Genomic DNA, 23,970 nt, shown 5'->3' with positions numbered 1-23,970 from the left:
AAATCAAGGTACAATTAATCAGCCCATGGTTGCATGGCCAAAGAGCGACAGCAGCAGGGTTAAAACTCAGTAGTCTGTCTCCACAGCCCACATTAGCTGATAAAACCTACTTTTATTTTATTTAAAAAAAATTTCTTTAGTTGTAAATGGACCTTTATTTATTTATATGCAGTGCTGAGAATTGAACCCAGTGCCTCATGCATGCTAGGCAAGCGCTCTACCCCTCAGCCACAACCCCAGCCCAAGACTACTTTTAAATAATAACAACAAAGCAAAACAAAATCCCCTGAAATTCTGGGGGTGGGAGGGGAAGAAACTAATATTTTGGGTTTCTACCAAATGAGTTAGTTACTAAATCCTCATATAATTGTGAGGCAGTTCACATTTTACCAATAAAAGAGCAGAGTCTTAGGGAGGGTATAGTAGCCTGTCCAAGGCCAACCATCTAGCAAGTGAAACTGAGTCAACCCCAGGTCTTTCCATTCCATTAAGCTGCTGCTTCTGCCCCATTGGGTTGGACCTTAAACAGAAAACACCAGGACTTCTTCCTGGGTCAACAAAACTTCAGAAGAAGAAAGAAAAAAAAAAAAAAAAAAAAAAGCAAAGGATGAAGAAATGCAGGCCCTCCTTGTCCAGCGGTGCTTGACATAGGGTAGGAGGAAGGATACATTCAAGACATTCCAAGTTCAAGATGTCCTGTCTGTAAACCAGTGACCTCCACTTCTGTTTCCAGACACATACTAGGAAGAGACAGTTGTGGAGAACCTGGCATTTGTCACCCATCACAGAAACAAGCCGAGGAGTTGACAATATCCCCACCCAGAGAGTGAGATACAAGGTTTATTGATAATGATAGTCCTCAGAGGGCGTAAGGAGGAGACTTCTCTATAGGGTCTCCTGAAGCAGCCAGAGGATCAGCTCCCCTCCCTACGTCTTCCTGTATTTTAAATGAACATTAAATATTTTTCCTATTCTTAACAAAACCTGCTCAGAGTCTGTTGGATTTGACAGATTCCTCAGTTTGGCACTCACTCAAGACCCTTTCCAACTTGCCCCTCAATTGCATTTCCAGCCCAACCTTCTATTCTCATATTGGCCAGGTGCTTTTCAGTATCTGGGCCTTTGATCATGTTATTAGGTCTCCACCTGGGTTTCCACTTGCTGAAATGCCCCACTTGTAGTTCCACTCAAAATTTCATTTCCTCCTTTAACAGAAAGTCTCTTGCCAACCCTTACTGTGAACATTCTTACCAGGATGTATTAGATCCCTTCTAAAACTCCAGAGGAGCTATACTGGATTTAATTGCCTTTCTTTCCTCCCCAGCCCATTGCCACTGGCATGTGCTTAATAGGTCTCCATAATAGTTAAATATGGACTAGGCAGGGTCTGAGTAAGTGACTTGTGTTTCAGGCCCACTGCCTAGGTCGGCAGGGGTTGGAGACTGGAGAATCAAGCTCGTAGCCCACGACTCTCCCCACCGCGCTGCAACCCAGGTTCAGCTTTAGGTAAGTCCTATGGGCACTAATTGCAGCTTTCTTGTCACCATAGCAATGGGTGGGGCGAGATGGCGAAGACCACCCCCCCCTTTAGAACTACATCTCCCATCAACCACCGGGCTCAGGAAGCCGTGCTTAATCTGAGACCTGAGACCCCTGTCAACCCCTGAGACGCCTGGAGGTTTAGGGTTTATCTGCAGAGCGCCAAGGGACGGTCTCGCTGTTCTGCCCAGGCGGGAGTTGCGGCCACCCATAACCTTACAGGCCTCTCTGCCTGACCTGTCCTCGGTACTGCTAGTGTGGATGTAATATGGCCGCTGGTGCTCCGACTGGCTGGCCGTGCGGTTGAGCTGGGCTGAGGTCCGAGGCCCGTAGGCCTGGGACTGCTCCCGGCATTCCTCGCGGGCGTGGCGTGGACTCCCTTCCCCCATCTCCCAGTTCTGCGAGAGGGACACCCTTGGGCTTTGAGGTGAGACCCTAGGCTCTGCCGGCGGGTGTTGTGGCTGGGAAGAGCGGGTCATCCCAGGTAGCAGCTCTTAGTCTCCTGGGGTAGCAAGATGTAGTGAGGGGCGTTGAAACGAAATTTGCTGCACGACCTGCTTTTCTAGGGAGACCTTTGGATTGAGGACATCGTCAGCAGTGGAATGGATTTTACTGGAGACCAGTCACTATTGCAGAACGTTTAAAACGTCGCAGACATAGCCCTATATCGCTGAGGCAGAGATCTGAGATGCGGTGTTAGTGTCACAGTAAACTCACCCAGTGCTAGGATCTCTGCTTAGCTGCTGCCCGGCAGGCTGAACACCTGTGGGTCCTAAGAAAATGTTTGTTGCAAATGATCCTTGCAGAGAGCATGGCCCAGGGCTTGATAGAGGTGGAGCGAAAGTTCATTCCAGGGCCTGGCATAGAGGAACGACTGCAGGAGTTGGGGGGCACCCTGGAGCACCGGATCACCTTCCGAGACACCTACTATGACACCCCTGAGCTGAGCCTGATGCGGTCTAACCACTGGCTGCGACAACGAGAGGGTAGTGGATGGGAGCTCAAATGTCCTGGAGCATCAGGTATCTCAGGACCCCACACTGAGTACAAGGAACTTACATCTGAACCTGCAGTTGTGGCCCAGCTCTGTGAGGTGCTGGGAGCTGAGGGTCAGGCGGGTGGAGGTGTGGCTGCTGTGCTGGTTCCACTAGGGCTGCAGGAAGTAGCTAGTTTCGTGACTAAACGGAGTTCCTGGAAGCTGGTATTCTCTGGAGTCAATGAAGAGGAGTCTGTGCTCAAGGTGGACCTGGATACAGCGGACTTTGGCTATGCTGTGGGTGAAGTAGAGGCCCTGGTGCAGGAGGAGACTGAAGTACCAGTTGCTCTGAAGAAGATCAATACCCTCAGCAGCATGCTCGGTGAGGGGAACAGGCCCTTCTGTGTTTCCCTAATCCCCGCTTTACTTTTCTGGGCTTTTAAATCTTTTTGCAGTGCTGGGATTGAACCCAGAGCCTCCTTGTACATCACCGTAGGTGAGCACTTGACTACTAAGCTATACTGGAGCACTGGCTATGACAAGGAGAAGGTAGTGAATGGGAGTTGGACCAGATTGGGGGGGGGGGGGGTCCTCTGGATTATTTCTTTAACAGCAATTATTTCACAATTTTCTAGAAGACCCATTTTGTCTATAGTTCTATCATTTTTTCCCTTTTACAGTTGTTTTCTGACTTGGATTTAAGCCTTTCATACGTCTCTAATCTGCATCCCAGCCATTCTGTCTCATTTAATTCTCATTCCTTTGGCCAAATTTCTTTCACTTCTATTTGTCAGTTCTCTGCTTTAACCCTTCCTTCCCCTAAACTTCTGTCTTTTCTTTTTCCCCCATGCTGGAAATCAAATATCCTTTTGTTTTTATGGTTTCCTAGATCTTCATTTAATTCATCATCTTGAATTGAGTAAGAGGCAAGAACTTTGCTTTTATATGAGATGGTGGGGTGAGCATTGGCAGATTTATTTTCCTGTTTTATTTATTTATTTATTTAATTTTTTTTTTTTTTTTGCAGTGCTGGGGATTGAACCCAGGGCCTTGTTGCTTGCAAGGCAAGCACTCGACCGACTGAGCTATATCCCCAGCCCTATTTTTCCTGTTTTAAAAAAAAATAAATTAATTTTATTTAGAGACAGGATCTTACTGAGTCACTTAGGGCCTCACTGAGTTGCTGAGGCTGGCTTTGAACTTTTAATCCTCCTGCCTCAGCCTTTTGGGACTATAGGCACATACCACTGTGCAGTGGCTCAGATTTGTTTTTCTTTCCCATGCTGTTTCCTAGTTGACAGCCCATCCACATGTTTGGGATCGTACACCCCATGGGGTGCTGTTGGAGCCTCCTTAGCAACCATACACCCAGTTTCCTACTATATGGTCAATATGCTGCTGGGCACTAACAATGGACACTAGCAATGGCAGTTCCAGAGGGAAGAATTCTTGTTTCTTTTGGGCAGGGTTGGGGTGGGGGTAGGGTTTGCTGGGGATTGAACCCAGGGCCTCGAGCATGCTAGGCAAGCAATCCACTACTGAGCTTTATCCTCAGTGCTAGAGGGGAGAATTCTATTTGAATCCCACCCCACAGCTATAACTTTTTTCTTTCCACAGCCTTTGGTCTCTCTCCTATGTGTACATCTCTGTATGTGCTTCATTACCAAGCTAATGAGCTTTTGCCTGCCTAGATGGGTTTTCATCTTGATTGGGGGACAGGGGTAGTAACTGAAGTGAGTCCATACTGAAGCATCCTCTGTCTTCATGGCACCAGGGTGCTTCTTCGCCATTTCTCCTTGCTAGGGAAGAGGCTCACATGCGTCTCCCATTCCTGAATCTGAATGGTTCTTGGGTCCCACTTCCAGAGTCCAGTGAAGGAGAGGGTAGGTCACAGAAGCTAGTTGGAGCGCATTCAGATTTCAGTGCTTCAAAACAACTCTGGGGTCCTGGCTGGGTGGTCAGGGAGGAAAGTTAAAGCATGTATGGCAGTTCTGTCTGCTTCTCTCTTCATTGTCCTTTTGCCTATAGGTGTGCCAGCACAGGAGAGGGCACCTGGCAAGCTCATCGTGTACCTACAGCATTTCTGTCCTCAGGACTATCAGCGCCTGCTAGAAGGAAACAGCTCCACAGAGGACTAAACATCCTGACGGCAGCCTGGGCTAGGGGTATCACTTCCTAGAAGAGGAAGGGAACTCTGAGTCCAGCGGGGGCCACACCTGGCCTCACTGTGCCTCTTCCCTCCCAGCAGCGCTTCCTCTCCCTCCACCTCTGCCTGTTCTTTCGCCCTGTTCTCAGCAACCCTTTCTTTGAGCCCTCCCTGGCTGCCTCTTCTCCCTCATCCGTCAGATGCAATCTGTGGGCCGCCCCTCTCCCCTGGCCGCTAAGCAGCCTCCATTGATTTCCGCTCGTGTTTATAGGATTTCCACTTAGCCGTGATCAGTAGTTAAGCACAGGAAAATCCCTTGCCACCCCCCTCCCTTGGTCGATGCCATTGATTCTGCCAGCGGCTCCGAAACCGCCTTACAGCTGAGTTAGAGATGAGGGGAGACAGCAGGGATTTCCCTGCTTTGGGGTGTGGGGAATAACAGCAGGGTGGGGAAGTGGCTGGGAATTCTTGTTAGAAATCCAGAAATTCTGCTTTGATTTTGCCCCTGTGCCTGGCTCTGGCCCAGAGGGTAGAGTGCTTCCTGTGGCAGATTAGGGGCAAATTTGCTTCCCAACCTGGGCAGGGGCAGAAGAAAACCCTGGTGGTTGAGACTAATTCTCAAGGTTCCCAGGAAGATTCCTGGGACCCTTCCTGTGTGAAAAACCTTTTCCCTTGCTGTTATTTATACACATTTTCTACCTCAGACACACCCAGATTATTGCTTTATGACCCCCTCAGGCTTTATTGGGTCTCCATTTTATGTGGGGGAAGGGAGCAGGCCCCACAGTTTTGCAGTGATTAATGCAGAGCCAGAGTGCCACCTGCTGGTGACTCTCAGGGGCAGGTTTCCCACTGTTAGGACCTCAGGCTTTGGGATATAGGAGGATTTCGGGCAGAGTGGAGTTACTGCCATGTCTCCACAGGCAAGTTGTTCACCTCAAAAATCTCCTGCACCGACTGGCCCAAGTGGTTGTAGGTCAGGCGCAGCTTGAGCCGCAAGGGGGCCTAGAAATGGGAGAGTGGAGACCAGAGTTAGTGCCTGTGACTTCTCCCATCCCTGGGTCTTATCCATGGAACTGACCTTGTTAGGATTGAAGATTCTGAAGAGCTGGGTGATGGGGATGCCACCCCAAGCTGGAACTGTGTCCCCACTGGGGGCCTGCAGCTGTAGCTGGAAACTCTGAAAATGGAATTTGGGCAGAGCACAGTAAGGCAGCTGGCTGGGCTCAGGCAACCCCTCCACACTTAGTGGTCCCCAGATAACCTATGTCTGCTGTCACTCCCTTCCCATCTCATCCTGTATCCCACCCACCTCCATGGCCTCCTTCCTGGAGTGCCCAGGCCACCTCTGAATTCTGGTATTTACAGACCTTGGGCACAGCTGCCTGGCAGATGAAGTGGGTGACATCACCCCCTGAGGAGTTGGTGGTGGTGACAGTGACTAAAAGCAAAGCAGGGGATCCAGGTGGTCGAGTAAAAGACAGATTCAGCTGTACTCCCTCACGCTCAAACACTCTGAGATTTGGAATGGGAGCTAGAGCAGGGAAAGAGAGGCAGCTTGGTGTGTTGGCTCAAGATAACACGTTCATTCAGTCAACAAAAAACAGTGAGCACCTCTTGCCCCTATTCTGTGCACGATGCTAGACAAGTAGACAATTGACAGCCTAGTGCAGGGAGAGAAGCAATAACAGAGTAAACGAGCAAGACAATCAGGCTGGAATGGGTGCTATGAGGGAAATAAATGAACCAGAATAACTGGGAAGAACTAACTTAAATGGGAGTGGTATGGGAAGGCATCTGACATTTTAGGCTGGAGTGCCTTCCCCTACTAAGCCAGTCACTTGATGTGCCAGGGAAGGAACATTTTGTGTAAAAAGAACACAAAATGCCAAGGGCTTGAGGTGGGAGGGTTTGAGGGCCAATGGGGAAGTGGGATGAGATGGGATGAGATGTGGGGAGGAAGCAGGGCCCTGTTGGCCAGGGCTAGAAGTCTGGAACAAAGGGGAGACACTGAATGGAGCCAAGAGAGGAATGACATGACTGAATGAACCCTTTACCTACCAAAATGGGCACGGAATAGGGGCACACAGGAGGGAAAGGGCATATAAGCCTCACTCGCCACAGAAGCAGAGATAGCATGTTCTCACCTTCCTTCTCTAAGACTCCTTTTTCCTGAGGCTTACCTAGAGGTGGTGGTGCACAGGGAAGGTCAAGTAGATGTACTAAGGTGCCTTCTGGGGATGGATTCAGAGCAGGAGGATGCTGAGCATCCTCAGACGTGTCATCCAGGAGATCTAACAGGTCCAAGAGCTTTGAGGCCTAGGGGAAAGGGCAGAAGGTTCAGGGCTTAGCATGGTAGCCCAAGCAAATCCTTCTCAACTCAAGGCCTCCATTCTCCTCACCTGGGGCTCTGTGGGGACAGAGGCTGCTGCTTCTTTGCTTTCCTTTGCCTCCTCATCAACCTGAGGGCCACCTTGCTCCACAAGAGGCATCTTTTCAAGGATGGCAGCCCTGAGAGGATGGAATGCAGGCGTCCCTCTATGTAGACTGTGCCTCTCACAAGAGACATCTGGAAAGAGGGCTAAGAACATGGAGATGTGGGGCACATGGTGGATCAGAAGTGTGCTGTCCTGATTTCCTAAGAGGGCATGCTGTTGCTGGTTTTCAGCAGGGAGGGTTGGGAGGTAGCTTGCTTGAATGAACGGTGCGTGGAAGGCTCTTGCAGTGGACAATAACACGGGAGAGGATGAGATCCTTGTAGCAAGAAGGGGCATTTGGGAAGGGCAGGGCTCTGGGTCCTACACTGCAGCTGGTGTTGGACGCACCTCATGTGGTCATACTTCTGGAAGAGTGTGTTATACTCTACAGCCCGCTGCTGCAGCTCCACATCCATGCAGCTCCCATAGATGGACACCACCTGGCGGATACGGCTGTGCCAGAGTGTTGTGTTAGTTGTAATGGCATTTGCCCTGCCCTTCTGCTCCAAGATGTGGCAGAGAAGGGAGAGATCCCATAGAGTGAGGAGACACCCAAGACATGTGGCTCTAAAGCAAGCCCCCAAAAGACTGGGAGGATAGGAGTGGTGAGGAATAGTGCATGTATCTGGAAAGCTTAGAAAATGGTGGGCAAGTGAGGAGACATCTTCCCAGAGGCTGGAACCTCTTCTTACTTGTTGTCCCCCCGAAGCCGGGTGCTGAGCTTCATGAGGGCTGTGAGTGCATATCCTCGGGTGGCTGGCAGGGACATTTGAGACTGCAGCACCTTTTCCAGGAGTGCTAACACCTCCTCTCCTTCCACCTTCAGGTGTGGGCACAAGCAGTGACCTGGGGTCCAGCCCTACCTCCCTTGACAAGTCCATCCACAGCATGCCCACCAAGTACGCCTCACCTGAAGGGGTTCCACTTCACAGTTCCCCTCCAGTAGGAGGTCCCCATACTCTCCGATGCACCAGGCTGCCACTTGCACCAGTGGTTGCTGTGTGGGAGAATCATACCTAGGCCAGTGTTTGGGGTTCCCTCCTCTCTGACACTCTGAAACATCCCCTTATGCAGTGCAAAGATGGTGGGGGTTTGCAGGGTGGGGAAGCAGAAATTTATTAGCAGGTTCTGTTCTGATGCCTGGGCTCCCACTGCCCTCTAGTGGCCAAGATTCAGAAGTACATGGCCTGACCACATGACGCAGCTCTGAGAGAGTCCCAACCTTGAGGAAGGAGGGTGGTGGTTTCTAGTCATCCTACTAAAGATGAAAAGGGAGAGTGTACCATGTATGCATAATATGTCAAAATTCTGTCACGTATGACTAAAAACAAATCTTTACAAATGGGGCAGTATCATATTGGCTGGCACCTGTTAATTCACTCAGCATTTGAAATAATAAAGTATAATATATGCACAAGACTTTTATCTATCTCATTTGATTATAAAGACAGCCCTGGGAGGTAGGCAGGGTAGAGCCTAAAGGAAGTTAAATTAGTCATCTGGGGTTACACAACCAGTAGGTATGAGTGTCAGATCAGCAGCCCAGGTGTTCTAAAAGGCAGGTTTTCTGGCCTTAAGGGTCTCCTGCACTAAGTAGATAGCTATGAGCCTAAGGGGAAAAGCGTTCAGAGTCCAGTGCAGAAGGGAAGCCCAGGAAGAGGTAGGAGGCAGCCCTGGGCCTGGGGAGGTAGGAAAGGCACCTGGGAGATGTCCCCTGCCAGGGCACTATAGAGTCGGCGCACAGAGTAGGCATGTAGCTCCTGGGCTCCCCCAATCAGCTGTGTCAGGTTGGCCACTGCATCATCCCGCAAGTGGGTTCCTGCCTGGAGAGGGTGGACATGGCCAAGTCAGTGTGGTGAACTCTGTTCTCTACTGCCCAGCTCTCTAACTAGCCCATCTCACCATTGTCAGCACGTGAAGGATGGTGTCTATGTGCCATCGCTTGGTTGGTGCAAACCTAGAGGACAAGGCTCATCAGTCCTGGCACTGTCCCTCCCCAGACTGTACCCTCTCTGCCTCCTGTGCACCTGTCCCCTCACCTCTCTGCAGCCAGCAGGATGCCTGAGGCACAATCAGCCCGTAAGTCAAAGGGGCAGGACTCCAGAAAAGCCTGCAACTCCTGTATCATGGCTCGCACATTGGAGCTATTCACCAGAGCAAGGCTCAGTTCCAGGGCTCTCCTGGCAGGAGAAAGGTGTCCATGCAGGTGGCCCAGATCACAACACTCCTTGCCTCTGGCCTGCCCCATCCTCAGGATCTGTTCCTGTAGTCTTACTCCAGCTGCTCTGAGCTGGTTTGGGTCTTGGCCACCAGTCACTGTATCCTCTGCCCTGTCCTCTTGTTCCCTTTATCTGTGCTCACCGACTGAGGGAGGCATCAGTTTCTCGCAGGCATTCCACCACAGTGGGCCGATGCCGCTGAACAGCACTGTGATCAGACTGTACCAGGCGAAGTAAGGACATCAGGGCTACATACCTGGTCAAGGTAGAAAAGGCCCTATCATGCTGTGGCCATTAGCCACAGGTAAGTGGATCAGGAGGTTCTAGAGGGAGGAGTACAGAGGGTCAGGGGCTCAGTGGCACAGCATAGCCACACACAGTTCATTACCTAATGTTCTTATCACTGTTGAGCAGGAAGCGGCCAAGAATGTTGACAGCTAGAACCTGTGGGAGGCAGAGGGTGGGGACGCTCAGGGAAGTAGCGCCTACTTACTCAAGAGTGGGGATCACATGGCACAGGATGACAGGTGCGGGGGAGAGGCCAGTGAACAGGGCCCTGCTGGCTGGCTGGGGGTGGAAGGTAGGCCACAGTGGGACAGCATAGGGGATGATACCCGCAGGCCAGCTGCAGAGCGGATGTCCATGATGGTAAGCACTGTCTCAAACAGGACTGCGTTGCCCGCATTTCGACTGGTGTCTGTGTTCGTGGCTACCTGAGTGGATGGGAAAGGAGATGCATCACACAGGCTCTCTCCTCACTAGGGTTTCTGGAAGCTCTCTACTATCCATCCATCCTCAACCATCCAACAAAGTTTCCCAAACCCCACTATGTGCTGGGGCCAGCCTGGGCACTGGGGCATTAATGCTGCAATGACTGTGTCCCTCCTTCATGTAGTTCATTGGCTAGAGGGGACAGAGAGGTAATTACCCAGCTGCTGCATGGTGAGTGATCCTGTGACAGATGCCCAGAGCAATATATATAAGTAATGTCCCCCCATCCCACACCTGTGCCAGTAAGTCATTCATGGTCTCACTGCTTTCCTCATGGTTCCGGCCCAGGATCCGAAGCAGACGAAGAATCTGGACCTGAGGTTGAAGATGGAGAGATTTACAGGATAAGTTTTGGGGCTGAGGAGAAAAATCCAACACTGAGAACAGCATTGTGAGGGGTCTGGCTAGGCCACAGGACCTCCCACCCTTCCTTACCTACATAGGTCCCAGCAGCCCTTGGAGGGGATCAGAGGTGTGTAAGGCCAAGGGAGGTTAGGACAGGCTTTTTAAATTTATTGTTACCAAACTGGAGTTTTTGACCTTTAGACATCCCCTCTCCCCCTCTTTGTCCTGGAATGACCAGGGCAATCAGCCTGCCACTCTCTTGCCCAGGACACTGACTAAGCCAGAGTATACTATGAGAGTCTCACTGCTAAGCCTTCTCTACTCTGGGGATACACAAAGGAAAGGTCAGCCCACCTGTAGGAAGGGGTCACTGACTCCAGATATGCTGTGCTCTGTGGAGTATCCTGTTGTCACCAGCATTCGGAGGATCTGCACCAGCTGGGGTACCACCTGGAGGGAGGGCACAACCTTGTCTGCACATCCCATCCTCATCTTCATCCTCTCAGCTTTAGCCCCATTCCATCCCCACTGTCCCTCTTGGCCAGGGCCAGGGCCTGCCCCTTCACCAGCCCACCTTACGAAAATGCCTGAGAGCTGCAGGACTTCGTTCGCAGAGCTCCATGATCAGCGTGATGGTGCACAGCAGGACGCCTGGGGTCAGGGTGGGGAAGTGAATGGTGGGCCAGGGCATGAGAGAATCTACTGTGAGTATGTCTGTGTGTATGTGCCACTCTTGACCTATAAACTGGTGTTTCTATCCTGTTTTTCACTTCCATTCACAGCCAGATCTGAAGCAGAGGATGGAGAGCCTTGTGGCCTTACCATGGTGGCGCTCATGAAGCAGTTTGGCACAAGGTGGGAGGAAGATGTCGGAGAGCTCAGGGACCTTCCGGATCATGTGCACTGCCGTCAGAATAGCCTGTACAGGTCAGGGGCCTCAGATAGGCAGGTATCTACAAGGATGGACCTCCTCCACACATGCACGCGCACACACACACACACACACACACACACACACACACACACACACACACACACACACACACACACACACACCTCTACTGCATGGCAGATGAGGGACAGTTTCTGAGGAGGCAAGTGCCAAGTTCTGCATCTCACCTTCTTGCGCACATAGGTGCTGGGCTGCAGGAGCAGCTTCTCCACCTCGGTGGCCAGGTCCCGACACATCTCAGCAGAGCCCATGGTGCTCAGAGTGCACAGGGCTAGGCCTTGTACTGGCTGAATCCCCTGGCTCAGGTCACTGCAGGGTAGGGAGGATAATTAGTCAAGCCTCTGAGGAAACCAGTCCTTCCCAGGAACTACATCAGGCAGCCCCCTGGGATTTCCCAGTTCCCCACTCTCCCATCCACTGATTTCCAGTGCCCCCAGAACCTCTCACTTCTTGATGCTGTTGGTAATGAGCAGGTGGGCATCGTGCCTCTCATCCAATAGAAGCATGGCCCCCAGGTAGCCCACCCTCTTGTCTGTGAATCTGGGGGAGGCAATCAATTTCAGGCACTCCATCTACAGGGAAGAGGGCAGATCCGGAGGGCAGCGGTGAAACGAGGGTTCCACCGTACTCCTTCACTTCTCTGCCAGTGACATATACATCTGTATGTCCTGCTTGGGTTTTTCTTATCATCCAATAAACTTTGCGGGGCATCGTATCCCATCATTCTCTCTTCAACCAGAGAGGCTTAGGAGGGTCAGGCGTTAGTGGGCAGAAAACCTAGGAGTGGAGGAGGCTGGAAGAGGAGATGCCCTAAATGGGTTGGCCAGAGAATGAAGGGTTCACCCAGCTGATGACAAGTGGGGTTTGTAGTGGGTAAAGTTTTTTCGAATGCGTGGTGTTAAGGGTGAGAAACTGGAGAATGAAAACAATCGGGTTTCAAATAAATGAATAGATCCACGACCCTGTCTCAGTGGCTTTCTTCTTCAAACTTCGGAGGCAGATATACCTGTCCAAAGTGGGCAGGGTAGCCCAACATGTGAACATAGAGCAGTTTGGCCAGTTGGCGGTGCCTCTGCAGAGGGTCCCCATCTCGGAAGGAGGCCCGGATGTGGGCGCATTCCTTTTGGATCACCTCCCGCTCCTGGGCCTGAGTCTTGGCCCCGCGAATTTCCTGGATTAGGTCCTGAAGCTTCAGCAAAGGCACCACCATTCTGGGGGACAGAGCCCGGGAGTGGGGAAGTCTTTAATACTCTCAAGCTGGGTAGCCAGGCTTGCCCTGCGCCAAGATCCCAAGGGCCTGGGTCTCACAGCTACCCTAAAACTGACTCCAGTCACTTCCCCTCCAGGGTCTTCCAAGTCCACCCAGATCTCGCCGCGTAAGGAGATCCCCACCACGCATGCGTCCCTACCCCACCCCGCACCTGTTCCTACGGAGCATGCGCCAGAGCCCCGCCCATCTCCCCTTTTTCTCATCCACCTGGTTGCCCTCCCTAGCTCGGCCATTCCTTTCCATTCAGGGTCCTGCACTGCTCTTACCAAACTCCTCCCCCCCAACCCCCCGCCCCGCCGCCGCCGCCGTGTTCACATCTTTGGCGGCCTCAGTTTCCTCGCCCCAAATCGCCAGCCTCACCTGCCTTAGGTCAATTGTGCTTCTTTCCCCCCCAGTGCTTCCTGGTACAGGGCCGAGCAGGGGTTGGTGCCTGGTCAGGTCCTTCCCTCTCCCCGCCTCCGCCACCGGACCCCGCCCTCCTGCACCGCCAGAGAGCCTTCTTGAGTTCTCTGACCTCAGCGCTCAGGGGAAGGCTCTCTTACCAGCTAGGATGGCTAGACAGCCTCCTTCTGCATGCTCACCACCCGGAGAGCCTCGAAGATCTTGGGTTTGAAGCCATCGCACCCCAAAGGAGATGACAATCCCCCCCCTTTTTTGAACTTTTTTATTAATATATTTTTTTTTTTGTTAAATTTCTTTGTATTTTTTTTTCCTGCAAGACTTGGTGTTGGCGGCACTGTTGTATAACTTCAATCCCAAATTCCATGAAATAGAAATCAGAAGTAAAGTTTGAGAAGAGAGGAAGGAGGGAGGCAGGCCAAGGAGTAAACAGAGTTTGACTAGAAAAAAGAAGAGGGTATATGTGGTGGGCATTCCCGGGCAAGGCCATTCCTCAAGGGAGGGAGTTGGCAGGCAGCTTGTCTCTGCCTCATGCAGGGGAGGGAGGAAAGATCCCCTGGGGACCCCACATTCCCCTCTTCCTAGGGCTTCCTACCCCCAGGGGGAAAGCTAGTACCAGGGATCAGCCACAACCTCAAACAGGTCTCTCCACCCACCTCCTACCCTGGATTTGACTCCCACCTCTGCCCTGCCTGGGAAGTGTGGGAGAGATCAGCTTCCTTGGATCCCCTCCTTCTGTTGTTTTCTCATTTCAGGAGATTCTGATGTGATGGGGGTAGGGACAAAACCCACGAGGCCTACTAGACCGTCACAGCTTCTGCTGCCCTGTGAGCTTTTGTTTCCATCCCCCAGAAGTGCCTCCCTCCACCACAACTGCCAGAGTTGGGGAGTGGTATCCTTGCTCAAATGCCTCTAGCACTCTGCAGTAGAAGTGTCTTCTTTAGGCCCCTTAGGAATTTAATCAAAGGCCACAAGTGAGTCCAGACCAACCAAATAAACTTTAAGGGGAACACAGAAGGGTAGAGAGGGCGGTGGCAAGGTCTGAGAGGGGTGGGCTTGGCTGCATTGGATAGTTTTTGTTCCTTTACACATTGCTCTTGGCATGGCATGGCATGCCGTTACAGGGGACTGGAAGAGAGGCTGGCTGTTGAGGAAAGAAAGAGGGAGATCTAGGGAGTTATTCTATTGTTCACTTCCCTTTTTCTCCATCTGGGAAGGATCAGTGAGGCAAGAACCTAACTGGGTGCTGGGAGGGGAGATACTATCCTCCAAGGTGACAGGTAAAGGTGGCACCTCTTTCAGCCTTTTCAGCTTGGACCAGGAAGCCACGGTGACTCAGCCAGCACCCTGTCCAGCATTCAATCACCCTGTTCTCCATTGTTTTCCTCCTCTCCACTCAGCTTTTAGGAGACTCTTCAGGACACCAAACCCCCACCCTTGGTGAAATTTAGGTTTAAAGAAAAGGTGGAAAGGGCGTGGGGGCAATGGTCTGACTTAGATTTGTGTGTCTCAGAGAAGACAGCAACTCTGAGAGAGAAAAGCCCTTCATATGTAAACAATCTAGAGAAAGAGGGGGTTGAGGTGGGAAGGGAGTGAGGAAGACAGACAGATCCAGAATAAATGAGATAAGCTGAAAGAAGAGAGGGAAGGAAAAAAGCAAGAGACAAAAAGTAAATAGGAAAGAAGAGAAAGGAAAAGGAGAAGGAAAGATAGGAGCAAAAACAACTAGGAAGAGGAAAAGAGAAAAAGGCAGGTCAAAGGGGTGAGGAGGCAGGCAACCAAAGCCAGAGCTAGGCAAGGAAGTAGCCTCAGGTGAGGAGCTGGGAGAACAGGAACGCCAGGCTGAGGTCCAGGAGGGCTACGGCTCCCACCACCAGGGGGTTGGCAGCTCCCTAGAGAGACAGAGTGGGAAACAGGTTCAGTCCTGAACACCAAGTGCAGTGTTGGTCGCACCTCCCTGTCCTGGCTTCAGGTGGCAAAGCCAAGGGTCCCAGCCACCTCCCTACTCAGGGCGGAGCAGGGGGATGTCCAGTCTTTGTTTTGTGTTGCAAAACATCCCTCTTCTCCCAGGCAGGGCCCCACTTTTGCTCTGGCACACTTGAGACAGGGACAGTCCCGCCTCCTTCCTCCCTCCCCTCCCCTCCCACCAATATATCATATGGCCCAGGCAGAAGGTGTCTGGCCTTAGTAGCAGACATTGGCAGTAGCAGCCAGTACTGCAGTAGGGCAGAGGGATGAAGGGGTGAGGATGTGGTTGCTAGGAAACAGGGGAAAGCCTGGAATCCAATCAGGGCAGAGGGTTCTGGGGAAACTCCACCTCTCCCAGTTTTCTGCTTTTTTCCTATTTCCCTTCTTCCCAGGAGAGGGAGGGAGAGTGAGGGTAGGGAGGGAACAATTTTTTCTTTTTTTATTTCTGGGCACCAAAGAGAGAAAGTGCGGAGGTGGGGCTGGGGGTGGAGTAGGAAACTGGGAGCTGGAAATGATATGGAAGGAGAACAGGAAAAAATGTTCTGGTTCTACCATTAATTATTAGTTTGTAACCCTTGTCAAGTTACTTTAAGTGCTCTGGGCCTCAGTTCCCCCAGCTGTCAAATGAGGGAGTTGGACTTAAAGGTCTCTAAGGTTCTTTTCTGTTTGAAAGTTGTCTATTTTTTGGGGGGGGGTGAGATATGATCCAAGACTGGCTAGGCAGAAAGAAAGCTGCATTGAAATCAAAACCCCTCAGGGAATCAGACAGAGATCTGGAAAGTAGTGGGGTGGGACAAAGCTTTGAAAAGAGGGCATGAAGTGGGGACAAAGGATGTCTCACCCGCTGGGCAGGCCTGTCAGTTGCAGCAGGCTCCTCAAACTCTTCTGTCAGGCACCCGGCATCAGGACCCCTTGAAGATGGGCCCCTCAGGACCGGCAAGGTAATGGGGTCAGGCTCCGAGCCTCCTGGGGCCCTCAGCTGGGGCATGGGCTCTTCATCTTCCCCCTCTTCCTCTCGAAGACTTCCTGAACTGTCGCTGCAGCCTCCAAGGAGTGGGGAACCGTCTCTGGGCCCTGGGCCCTGCATCCCAGCCTCATCCTCAGCCTCATAGCCAGCCAGTTCCTCTGCCTGCTCACCGGGGCCCCCCCACTCCTCAGGCCAAGCTTTGGGGCTGGAGAAGGGACCCCAGTCCCCTCTAGGAGGCAGTGGGCTCTGGCAGGCAGGGTGTCGCCAGGGTTGGCGGGAGGAGGCAGGACTGCTGGGCAGCTCAGGGGATCCTTCTGAGGGGGTCAGTCCATTCTCACACACCCCAGGGCTGTCCTCATCCAAGGGCTCTGTGTCAGAACCTTCCGAATCCTGCCTGGGTCTGCGACCTGGGCAGGAATAGCTGAGAATCAGTGGGGCCTCACTGGCCATTAGCTGGAGAGGCTGCAGTCCCTAACTGGCACTTCCTAGGATGTTGGCATTCCCAGGCTCATAGCTTCTCACCACTGGATCCCAAACCTCCTATTACTGTACCTCATAAATTCCCAGTCCCATTCCCCAGATCACTGAACCCGGTCCCTGTCCTCCATGTCCTCGGACTCTTGTGCTTTGGCTTTCCCATTCCCAGATCCCTGTGGGGCCTCCCATCCCCTTTCCCCATACCCCAGCCTCTCTAGCTCCCCAAGGGGCTCATTCCCCTCCCCCAGGATGCCCACATCTCACCTGGGGCCTCTAACATGGGTTGCAGGTCCTGGGCTATCAATTTCGCCATTCGTGCTGCCTCCACAGCCTTCTCTGCGACGCTGCTGGCTGCCACTGCCTTTAGGAGGGCATCTGCTGCCCTGTCGGGTCCCAGGGATAGGGACTTAGCAGACCTTCCTTCACTTCAAATTAGCCCCTGCTCAGATTCTTTAGCCTCCTCATTCATGACACCATATCACATCCTCATATGAGCTGGAGTTCTCACCCTACCTCATATTGGGCAGGCCAGGGCAGCTCCCTGCTTTGGTTTCCTCCTTTGGCCCTGGGGTGTTTGCTGTCATCACACCCTCCTGCTTCTCTCACACCCTTCTCTCCTTGTGTCCTGTAGTAACACTTCCTCCTTCCAGCTACAGGGGCCAGGCCCTCCCCAAACTGTTATTCCATTGCTCTCTTGCTCCCTGCCCCGGTGACAACTGAGCCTTCCCTTTCTTGTGCATCCTGTGCAGTCCTGTTTGGTGCTTACCAGTTAGCCTAAAGCCCTCTTGGCAGTTGGCACCTCCTGTTGTTATCAACCCTTCTCATGCCTCATGGTATGTGACACTTTGTTCCCAGCCACCCCTTCCCTTTGCCTTGATTCCCCTTCCCACTATCAGACCTCCCTATTATTTCATCCTACCTCTTTCAGTGCAGATTTCCTGCATGAGAATTATCCATCTTGCTTTTCTTTAGCCTCTTCTGTTATCACAATGTCTTCCCCTTCTGTCACTGCCACTATCCCCCTGCCTGCTCAGATTTGGAACCAGAATAAGAGTTCTTTCTGCTATAATCACATCCTCTCTCCCTGCCAATTTGCATGTTTTTTTTCACCCCTGCAATTATTGTTTCTTGGTAAGTTGAGTCACCCTTCCATACTCCATCCCACCTGTCTGCACCTTAGGTACTGGCCACCTGGAAGCATTATCAATTCTTGCCCCACTGTTGTTTCTCAGTTCTCCCTCTGACAGAACTCCCTCTGAAGTTCTCTCTCCTTCTTCAACTTCCCTTTCCCTTTTGCCCTCTGCTATTAATTGTAGATGCCTTGTAATCACAGAATTAGTTTGGTAATATTAACTCAAGGAGAGGCACAACAGGGAAGAGATGGAGGTAATCACATATACTTGCCATGGGCTCGAATGGATCAAGACCAACAGGCCTGTTTTATCTGGCTTAGAAAGTCTGGGTGTGGGGGATGATAACATCCACTGTAGTCTTAGATGCACCTCTTATTTATCTACTTTGGGAGATACGGCCAGTCTCCTTCCTTCAAACCTGGTGAGTCAAGGATCTTTGTAGCCTACTTGGAGGGACTTCAGATAACACTGTTATTTTGTGTTAGGGCTTTCAGACTGTATATGACTAAATTTGTTCTGAAACTAAGCTGGTCTCAGGGTTTGGAACAGGTATGAGGATCACAGTCTTGGATTGCATTGAGTTCTATTGATGGCCATGACAAGAACCTGTGTTTTTGTATATGGAGGGCATGGATGATCAAGTCTAAGCGTCAACTCAGGCATCAGGTTGGGCTCAGGCTACCTGGCAGAAGCACCTGCTGCTGAAGCTCTGCTGTTTCCATGGCAGCCAGCAGCCAATCAGGGTTGCCAGGCCTGTTGCTGGGGAGACCAACCAGCCTCCTCCCACTGCCTGATCCTCTAGTTACTGAGATCAGTTTTTTTCCTGCACATGCCTCCACCCTATCTAGCCCAAAATGTTCCCTGGTGCTCTGCCCTCCCCCTTTCTTGGCTTGAGGCCCTGAATTCTAACATCTAGACACTCAGATACATCTACAGATGCACATTCTCTGGTTTGGGCATCTGCTCTGTATTTGACATGTTTCTACTTATGCTTGTGTGCGCGCGTGCGCGCGCGCACACACACACGCACACACACACACACACAACCTGTCACCCATTATACAAATTCATTGAAGCATATCTGGAGATATCCTGATCATTGACCTTCTGAAATAGTTTCAAATTTCAGCAAAATTCCTCAACTATATCCCCATCCATTTTAAAGAAAATTCAATACATAAAAATTCAAATATATAAGTTATATAAATCAGAAACCTGTGTGTCTTGTTACAAAATGATTTTGGCTTTTTAAAAAAAAATATTTATTTATTTATTTTTTTGGGTGCTGGGGATCGAACCCAGGGCCTTGTGCTTGCCAGCCCCCAAAATATTTATTTTTTTGTGATACTGGTAGGGATGCTCTACCACTGAGCTACACCTTCAGTTCTTTTTTTTTTTTTTTTTGAGACAGGGTCTCACTAAGCTGTCCATGTGGTCTTGAACTTGTGGTCCTCCTGCCTCAGCCTCCCCAGTAGCTGAGATTATTGTTGTGGGCCACCCAGCTCAGCTACTTTTTGGCTTTCTTTATATCTGTGCTAAGTCAGTAGTCATAAATGGCTATTGAACACTTGAAATGTGGCTAATCTGAATCAAAATGATGTGCTATAAGTGTAAAATACACTCTAGATTTCAAAGACTAATATCTCAGTAAGTTTGTATTGATTTATGATTTGAAATATCTTGGCTATATTTAGATACAAACATATTATTAAAATTCTTTTCATTTGTTTCTTTTTGTTTTTAATGTATCTGCTAAAATATTTTAAATGACATATTTGATTTGCATTATATTCTTATTGGACAGTGCTGCTTTACACAGCAAAGTTCCTGATACATGGAAATGTAATCTGATTTACAGAAAGAAAAATTCCTCTCAAACCTTTACTAGTTGGATAAGAGGAGGTGGAGGAGGCAAAGCTGGAAAAGACTAGCTTTTCAGTTGGTAGATCAGCTGTACAAACTAGACCTACTCAAGGCCCCAAGGTAAAATGGTGTCCAGCTAGGACCAGTCAAGAAGGGACAACTCCCTGTTCTGCCCAGGGTTCATGCTCTCAGCCTGAGGCCTGAAGGCTGGAATGGCTGCTAGAAGATGACTAGGGAGTATCTGAGTTCCAAGAGGCTGTGGGCCTGCACAAAGCTGCGCTTATCCTACTCCCACACACAGGAATGGATTCCATAGATACACATCTTCACACAAAAGACAGAGACACACAGTCTTACACCACCTCCCTCAAATACCCAGCCACCTACAGTTACACACCCACGTCCACCTGTAGCCTCAAATATAAACACCCTAAACCCCAGAGCTACAGCTGCCTAACCTTAAGCCTGCTCTTCCCACCAGGTTCTAGGCCTTGGATCTTGGTCCTCCTGTAGGCACTTCGCCCCTCTCCCTGACCCCACAGCACTCTACTCTCTAGGCCCAGCTTTGGTCCGTGCACTTGACACCCACCTGGCAGCGGCGATCTCCTGGCGCTGGCGGGCAGCACTCACAGCTCGACGGGCTCCCTCAACTGCCCTGTCCACCTTCTCCTTGACTTTGCCTCGCCGCAGGGCCAGAGGCAGGAGGCTGCGAACGCGGCCCCCGTGCACCAGCCGGTTGCGCTTGTACTTGCCCTCCTCACGAGAGCCGTCGGGGCGGGTGGTACGCCCGTAGCCGTGCCGCCGGTTGCCCAGCCACTCGCCCTCGTAGCGCAGCCCGTTTGAGCGTTGGCTCACGCCATAGCCGCTGCGCCGGTCAGCGCGCCACTCGCCTGCATACACTTCAGTGGCCGAGCCCTCGATGAGGGCGGGAGGTGCTGGGACTGGGGGCCCACTGGCCTCGGAGCCCGGGGGTCCTGTGCTGCCCACCTCGCTGCTCACCTCGCTGCGAAGGGAACCCCGCTTGCTGCCCAAGGAGCTGCGCCGCCCGCCCGCCCGGAGCCCACTGAGCAGCAGTGATCGGCGAAAGAATCCACCAGTCGCCGGAGTGCGCTTTCGGGAGGACGCGCCGTCGGTGTCCCCGGGCCCGGCCAGCACGAAGCCACCCCGGGAGCCCGAGGCTGGGCTGCCTCCCTCGTCGCCTGGCAGGGGCAGGGGCGGGGGAGGCGTCGGGGGGTCGCTATGGCCGGAGTCCAGAGAGGTGCGGCGGGGCGAGCGCAGCAGCGCCGCCTGATGGTAGGGCACACTCTGTCGTACCCCGTAGCCGTGGCGCTTCCCAGCTTGCCACTGGCCCTGGTAGGTGCCTGCGGGCAGAGTAGGGGTGCGAAAAAGTCAGAACCGCTATGCTCCTTTCACCCCATGCCCCTAAAGCTCCTGGATGCCCAAGTGTCAGGTGGGAGAGGTGGAGGCAGAGAGCATGGAGGCCTGGGAAGGGTATTAAGGGCTAGGGCCAGGTCAGGCTGGTTCGGAAGGCGTGGAAGGGCAAAAGGAAAACTGGAAGGTGGCAGGAGATAACGTGAATTTTGGTATCGTGGGTGGATAGGGGGAAAAGGGAAGGACAGGCAAACTGGTAGTATGTGAAAGACTGGCGACCTAAGCTCAGAGAGCGCGAGGGACAGGCTGACAGGGACGGTGGGGGTAGGAAGTAGGCATTTGACAGACAAACAGGACTAGCCCATGACAAAGTGTGAGCATACAGATAGTGCAGCGATATTAGGGACCGTCAGGTAGAGGGGAGGTGTAAGGAACAGACCAATTGGTGAAGATGAAGCAGGCAGGAGAAAAACGAGAAAGGTATGATTGTGGTTGGTGGTGAAAGAGGCAATTAAATGGGGTTGGGGGTCATAGGACCGGGCATGTTATGAGGGACAGACGGGAACATGAGGAACAGAAGGATGGGCACAGGGGGCGCATATGGCTAGGGAAGGCGTATGGGGAATAGCAGGGCGTGGAGGGCATATGGCTGGGGAAGGCACACGCAGAGCAGAGCAGCGGGAGGCGCAAGCGGATGAGCAGACAGTAGTGGGCTGGGCCCCGCACCTCCGTCGGAGTAGGTCTCTGTGCCGTAGCCGTCCTGGAAGCCGTCCTTCCAGAGCCCGGCGTAGCGCAGGCCGGACACGCTCTCCCACACGCCGCTGCGTCCCTTCAGCCCGCCCAGCCACTCGCCGCGGTACGTCCAGCGGCTCTTGCGCTCCACGCCCAGCCCTTCGCGCTTGCCCTGTTGCCAGTGGCCCTGGTAGCTGTGTCCGCCGGGCCCGGTGAAGACTCCCAATGACTCGAAGCCGTGCGCCCAGCAGCCGCTGTACTCGCCCTGGGCGCCAGGCCCGGTGCACACGCCGTAGCCATGTGCCCGCCCCGCCTCCCAGCCCCCCACGTAGCAGCCCCCGTCGTCAAAGTCGAACTTGCCCCCGGGGGACATGCATGTAGTTGGCGTGGCCTCAGCCCCCCAGCGGCTCAGCGCATCCTGGGGCTGGAGAACCGGCTGGGGGCTTGGGGGCCGGGCGAGGCCTGGGGGCGGGGGCAGTTAGACCGGGGCTGGGCGGAGGGGCCCCAGCGCGGGCAGGCAGGGCCGGACCCTCATCCTGAGTGGCTGCGGAGAAAGAGGGGGCAAATGGAGAGCGAGGCCCCTCCTCCTCTGCCCGCCGCTCCCTGGCCCGGTGGCTCCCGGGCATCAGCACGGCCCCCCGCCCCCCTCCCTTCAGCAGCATCTTCCAGCAACTCCCAAGCTTTGGGGGCACGGGGGCTTCTCCATCCCTTCCAACTTGTAGAGGAAGCCTCCCAGGACCTGGGGTCCCCACCTAAGCGGGAGTCCCACTTCTCCAACCTAGAACCCTAGAGTGCTGTGTGTGGAAGGCAGTTTGGGGGTCCTGGGAGGGGGCTGGGCAGAGTGGTAGGCCACTAGCTTTCCAGGCTGCTATCAAGACCCTTCTACCCCGGTTCTTCGGCTTCCCCAGCAAACCCGGGGGAGGGAGGTAAAAATATAACGGGGGGACAGGATCCAGGTGGGCAAACGGTCTGTCGGGTGGGGGGGGGGGAGGATGAGGATGGGGGAAGCTCTGTAGGGGAAAGACGAGGGTGGGGATGGGCAGACGGACGGAAGGGAGGGGGCAGGTTACTCACCATGTGGGTTGGGGCTCAGGCTGCCTCCCAGGCACAGCATCCATGGCAGGATACCTCCACTCCCACCTCACCCGGACAAGCCAAGCCCCCTCCTCTTCCGGAGAGACTGCTCCAACCCAGAGAAGGAAGGTGGAGGAGCTGTGGGAGAGTCCCCTCTCTCCCCAGCTGGAAGAGCAGGCTAGTGGGATGGGAACTGAGGTAGTGGCAGGGGTGGGGGGAGATTAGAATAGTGTAAGGGGGAAAAATCTGCCTTGGATGGAGATAGGGAAGAGGAGCTGGGAGCTGGATGAGAAGGGGGAGGGGGCTATCAAGAGGGGGTGTTTTTTATTATTTTTTTCTTCTTATGGTTGGGAGAGGAAAAAAAAATCAAAATTCCAATTCCATCCCAGCACAAATCAATGTTTGCTCCATCCCAGCATCACGGGGGAGGCTGGGCCAGGCAGATTTAAAGGGGCAGAGAGAAGAGAGAGGAGAGGGTGGGGAGAGGAGGGGACAGATAAGAAGAATCAGTGGTAAGGATGGGGGTGGTGGGGGATGCCTGAGCAGAAAAGAATGGGTACCCGCTAACCCTGCGGTGAGGGAGGAGGCAGGTGGAGAGAAATGAGAGGTACAGAGACCCCCAGGGTGGAAAGAAACCCCAGCCTGCAGGCGGGCAGTGGGGTGAGGCGGAGGGGAGGGGAGAGGAGCTAGGGGGAGGAGACTCAGCTGAAGATGGGGAGGCAGGGGGAGGCCGGAGCCAGGCGGGGGAGGAGAGATGCTCGCGAGGCCGAGAGAGGGCGTGAGGAATACAAAGAAAGAGGTGCAGGGGTGAAAGCTAAGGAGGGGGGTAGATGTAGCCGGTGAGGGAGGAAGGGAGGGACACCCATTCTGGGGCTGGTGAGGGATGGCAAGGAGGGGAGAAACAGGGGAGGAGAAAAGAAGGAGAAATTCAGAAACAGATATGGAGACTGAGAGTGAAATAAGGGTTATGATGGGAGGGAGAAAGCTCTGCAGAGGGAAGGGCTGGCGTGGTTATAGAAATTCAGGCAGGAAGAGCCCAAAGTGAGGCAGGAGGGCCGGAAGTGGTATTTGTGGAGGCCATGGGGAGAGAGATGAACCTGCCAGCTCCTTGGACTGTAGCCAGGAAGCATTTGGGCATGGATGCCTGCGTGCCATTGAACCCACTGTCTCCCTAGGAAAGTGCAGGGGGGTCCAGGAGGCTCAGCCACTTGCACTTTCTGAGGAAGCTTGAAATGGGACCCTGCCAGGAAGCCTGGCTCCACTAATGCTTTTCCAGGACTCACTCTCCGCT

The 23,970-nt window shown here is 52.9% G+C and overlaps 3 protein-coding genes and 1 long non-coding RNA gene across 8 annotated transcripts; 2 read left to right on the top strand and 2 right to left on the bottom strand.

The window, feature by feature from the left end:
• Nucleotides 1–1,626: 1,626 nt before the first annotated feature.
• On the top strand, nt 1,627–4,682 carry THTPA (thiamine triphosphatase). 2 transcript variants are annotated; one of them, XM_079126321.1, is made up of 3 exons: nt 1,627–1,966; nt 2,346–2,897; nt 4,544–4,682. In XM_079126321.1, the coding sequence occupies exons 2-3, from the start codon at nt 2,351–2,353 to the stop codon at nt 4,651–4,653; spliced, it is 657 nt and encodes a 218-aa protein (XP_078982447.1). In that variant the 5' UTR covers nt 1,627–1,966; nt 2,346–2,350; the 3' UTR covers nt 4,654–4,682. The 2 variants fall into 2 exon arrangements, with proteins under 2 accessions (XP_078982447.1, XP_078982446.1); XM_079126320.1 differs by having other exon boundaries at nt 1,627–2,897.
• Nucleotides 2,892–3,505, top strand: LOC306653342. Its single transcript, XR_013761708.1, has 2 exons — nt 2,892–2,997; nt 3,032–3,505. It is a non-coding gene; the product is annotated as an uncharacterized lncRNA (long non-coding RNA).
• An 842-nt stretch (nt 4,683–5,524) lies between the features above and the next one.
• AP1G2 (adaptor related protein complex 1 subunit gamma 2) lies at nt 5,525–12,835 on the bottom strand. 4 transcript variants are annotated; one of them, XM_079126317.1, is made up of 21 exons: nt 12,432–12,832; nt 11,873–11,997; nt 11,593–11,734; nt 11,296–11,392; nt 11,048–11,124; nt 10,828–10,923; nt 10,363–10,443; nt 9,972–10,070; nt 9,746–9,801; nt 9,500–9,613; nt 9,178–9,318; nt 9,041–9,095; nt 8,839–8,961; nt 8,049–8,135; nt 7,831–7,958; nt 7,487–7,591; nt 7,064–7,172; nt 6,845–6,980; nt 6,032–6,195; nt 5,743–5,841; nt 5,525–5,666 (listed from the first exon to the last, which is right to left on the bottom strand). In XM_079126317.1, exons 1-21 carry the CDS (start codon nt 12,633–12,635, stop codon nt 5,565–5,567), a joined length of 2,340 nt encoding a protein of 779 aa, XP_078982443.1. In that variant the 5' UTR covers nt 12,636–12,832; the 3' UTR covers nt 5,525–5,564. The 4 variants fall into 4 exon arrangements, with proteins under 4 accessions (XP_078982443.1, XP_078982444.1, XP_078982442.1 ...); XM_079126318.1 differs by lacking the exon at nt 6,032–6,195 and having other exon boundaries at nt 12,432–12,835; XM_079126316.1 differs by having other exon boundaries at nt 5,563–5,841.
• Nucleotides 12,836–13,117: 282 nt separating this feature from the next.
• JPH4 (junctophilin 4) lies at nt 13,118–23,370 on the bottom strand. The gene is made up of 6 exons (XM_079124918.1): nt 22,680–23,370; nt 21,600–22,149; nt 20,092–20,863; nt 16,771–16,889; nt 15,904–16,436; nt 13,118–14,986 (listed from the first exon to the last, which is right to left on the bottom strand). The coding sequence occupies exons 2-6, from the start codon at nt 21,976–21,978 to the stop codon at nt 14,903–14,905; spliced, it is 1,887 nt and encodes a 628-aa protein (XP_078981044.1). The 5' UTR covers nt 21,979–22,149; nt 22,680–23,370; the 3' UTR covers nt 13,118–14,902.
• Nucleotides 23,371–23,970: the final 600 nt, after the last annotated feature.

Source organism: Sciurus vulgaris, assembly GCF_902686455.1.
Source record: "Sciurus vulgaris genome assembly, chromosome: 2".
Classification (NCBI taxonomy): Eukaryota; Metazoa; Chordata; class Mammalia; order Rodentia; family Sciuridae; genus Sciurus; species Sciurus vulgaris.
The sequence above is the reverse complement of the archived record's forward strand: the minus strand, read 5'-3'. Positions and strand labels throughout refer to the sequence as shown.